Source organism: Microtus ochrogaster, chromosome 1, assembly GCF_000317375.1.
Source record: "Microtus ochrogaster isolate Prairie Vole_2 chromosome 1, MicOch1.0, whole genome shotgun sequence".
Classification (NCBI taxonomy): domain Eukaryota; kingdom Metazoa; phylum Chordata; class Mammalia; order Rodentia; family Cricetidae; genus Microtus; species Microtus ochrogaster.
The window spans coordinates 78,007,606-78,011,283 of record NC_022009.1 but is presented as its reverse complement, the minus strand read 5'-3'; the positions used below and the strand labels follow the sequence as shown (position 1 = coordinate 78,011,283).

The following is a 3,678-nucleotide window of genomic DNA, read 5'->3' as shown; positions in this document are numbered from 1 at the left end:
TATATATATATATATAGTATTACATCCGAAACACAGTTGCCCCTTTCTCTATTCTTCTATTCTTCCTTCTCTCTCAGATCCACTTCTCCATTTTTTTTTCAGAAAAAAGTTCACCTCCCAGGGATAACAAGTTACAATAAGATCAGATACAAAATCTCATATCAAGGCCTTATGAGGCAACCGAGTAGGAGGAAAAGGGTCTTAAAGGCAGACAAAAAGACAAAGACAGATTCTGCTCCCACTGTTACGAATCCCACAAGAACACCAAGGTATGCAAGCTAACATATATGCAGAGGCGCTAGCACAGACACACACAAGGATCTGTTACTGCCCTTTCTGCCTCTGTGAGTCGCTACGAGCCCCACTTGAAGCTAAGATATCTTAAACACTCCTGAAAAACCACAAAATTAGGTGGAATGAATAAATAATGTGTGGTGTGAACTAGTCCTACTGATTATTGTTAGTAATGTCATTATCTAAGTCCGATGTGATTAAATAGTTATATGTTGATGGAGTATTTCACTAAAACAGTTCTATAGATTCTACATAATTTAGATATTGAGTTGTGACTATGTAACTCCATCTTGAATGGTCTTGAATATGGTGAGCAGAATTCACTCACCAGCACAGCTCCGATGAGCACTTTTCCTTTGTATATATTTCCTTGTAAAAAGAAAATTTAGATTTCAAATGAGAAGGAATTGTTCATGCTGAAAATATATACTAGAATGTAATATTTACTTCTCAGATGTGAATCACTTACCCTTGCTTGATGTTCCATCTAATTTCAAAAGTCAAAGTTTTACAGGAGACAAGGAAAATAACAGTTTAAGCAAAAGCTCATGATAAAATTATCTGTTTCCTTTTGAAGTGTTTGATAAGGTGGTGTCAGTAGACAAAGCAATTATTCCTTTCTATCCATACCATTGTGCAGAGAGTGACAAGGGTAGGCAGGAAAGTGCACTGTGTTTCCATGTGGATGTGAGATCCTAATGTCCCTCCCCCGCCCTCCCCAGGATCCACTGAACTCTGTGTTTCTTTGACAGGCACTGTCCCAAGTCACTCTGCTTCTAAGGGTCTCCTTCATTCTCCTGACCTTGACATCCATTGGATTCCTTTTGGATCAAAGGCAAGACATGACTTTCTTTTGTTATTTTTTCCTTTATTCAAAAGAGGAATTTTCCATAATAATAAAAATATCCATGTACTATGGAGCATCATAGTTTAGTTTTATGAAACCTTAGTGCCTAATGCCCTTGTTTTCAATGAGTTAGCTGCATCAGCTTTCCCTAAGCCATCAGAAGACTCTGGGCTACTGAGGAGAGGCTCACAGGCCTTACATTCTTCATTTCTGGTTGTTGAACACTTTATTGTTTCACTATAGCTCATCACTGCTTTAACTCATTGACAAAACAGGTTTTTCCTTAAAAGACACACCTTGTTGCTTAGTTAAGGCTGTGTTCAAAGCACTTCAGGGACACACCACTCAATTACGTCAAAATACATTGCCTGTCCTGAAAACCTAAAGTAAATGTTATTGATATGCTAATTATGACAAAAGCACGAGGCCACTGTATGCATAACTAATGGATATTAATGTCCTGCTATTTCAGACCCACAGCATCTATTCTGGAAACTCTTCGATGCCTGATGCTCCTAACCCTGTTCAGATTTGGTCACCTAAAGCCTCTTTTTCCATCCTTGTCATTTGTATTCGAGGTAAGACATTTGGTGTAGGTAGCTGAACTGTTTAATCCACTCATTCAGTGATGTTTTCTCTCTATTGAATCCGTGGCCAGTGTTTGTAGTAAGTTTTTTGTTCTGTGTAATATATCTTGAATTGTGATTCATAAAACTTTCAGTTAGTTATTATTGATGAGTCATCGAGTTTTATCCCAAAATTTTGGTTGATATCATTAAATCACAGAGATCGGGGAAAATGGATTGTGGGGCATTTTGAAGAAAACCACGGTGCTCTGTAGATCCTCAAGTACTTAGTGGTAGGTATGACTTTACAAGACGGATAGTGCCATTTAGTTCTTCTAATGAAAGCTTTGAAAATGAAAAGTGTTTGAGATGTTTGCACATCACCTATAATGGATATAATTATATGAAAATGAAAAGTTTAAGGCAAAGAGACTGTTAAAATTAAAGATGTGTTTTGATATTATATTTGATGATTAGGATAGTTTTCTCAGAAATTTTGGGATATCTATTTTTTTGTATTACTCAGGAAATCCCTGAACAGTTTTACTCATCACTTGTGTTTATTAGCTCTTTTTAAAATTTAGAACTTTGTTCCTGAACAATATACCAATATTAAGGAAATATGCAATATGGCAGTTATTGGAGTCGTCATACATGCTAAGATTCCCGTTACCAAAGGACAAAGTATGTTTGTTTTCTGTTGCTGTGATAATACACTGACCAAAAACAAATTGTGGAGAGAAGAACTGGCTTAATCTTCTGTCTCAAGATAATTTCACACCACTGTGTGAAGTCAGAAAGGGGCTGGAGGCAGGAGCAAAGCAGAAAGCAGAAGCTGTGTGTCAATGCTTTCTCCTGGCTAGATTCCCAGGGTTTACTCAGCTACTACCCCTCTTCTATAGCTCGGGCCCATCTGTCTAGGGATCCCAGGGCCCACATGGAGCTAGGTCCTCCCATTCCAGTTAGGGGACTGCATCACAGATATGGTGTCCTTTTTTTAATCGTGTCTCCTTTTTCATAAATTAGCTACCACATAAGCTAATACAGAGACACACTTTGTAGTGATTCTAATCTTGATACATTTCTTTTAAAGCAGTTTGATATTGTAAAGACATGTCTACTTTTGACTAAGTATCTCACATATGTTGAATTTATACTGTAGGTACGATAGGCATGAATGCATGGATTGATATATATGTAATGGAACTCATGGTACCAACATGTGTAATGGCACAAAAACTGTGAGTCACCTAATGCCACTCACAGGTGACTGTTTAACAACTATGTGAAACCCATAAAATAAAACCAGTATCTAGAATACAAAAATCGGGAACCCATTAGGACTGGTCTCAAAATTATAAATTATCTGCATTAAATATGCAGTGTTACGATGGGTGTCACTCTAAAAATACAGACAGTAGAAGATTTCAAAGAAGTGAGTTAATGTATTTTATTAAGTGCTTTTCATATACTTTAGAAAACAAAGGAGAGCATAACAGATAGTTTACTGTGGAAAATCAAAGCTACTTATGTGGTTAGAAGGCAAAAAAGGACAATCATTTATTACATTGATTTTACTTAGTACCTTTACAGTTTTTGAGCTCTCAAATATATTTTATTCTTAATATATAATATATATAATATTCAATAGTGAGACATAAAATTTTGGTATCAAAATTTTGTGCCATGATTTGCACAACTTTGAACTTTACCTGAATTTGGGGCAACTGTAGTAATAGGAGTGGCGGTCTGCATTCCCGGCACCCGGCCACCGCCATGGCTAGCTTTACCTGAAATAATTACATGGAAATTATTCTTTTAAACACCGCTTGGTCCATTATATTTAGCCTTTTCTCAGCTAACTCTCGCACCTCGACTAGCCCATTTCTTATAATCTGTGTAGCCCAAGAGCTGGCTTACCAGGAATGATCTTAACCTGTGTCTGCCTGGAGTGGGAGAATCATGGCAACT

General features: G+C 37.0%; 1 protein-coding gene across 1 annotated transcript in view; it reads left to right on the top strand.

The window, feature by feature from the left end:
* Positions 1–3,678, top strand: part of Agmo (alkylglycerol monooxygenase) — a 254,774-nt gene that overhangs the window by 128,375 nt on the left and 122,721 nt on the right. Inside the window, exons 11-12 of the mRNA XM_005343843.3 lie at positions 1,047–1,129; positions 1,614–1,719. Coding sequence (XP_005343900.1) covers positions 1,047–1,129; positions 1,614–1,719 — 189 coding nt within the window. The remainder of the gene's footprint in view (positions 1–1,046; positions 1,130–1,613; positions 1,720–3,678) is intronic.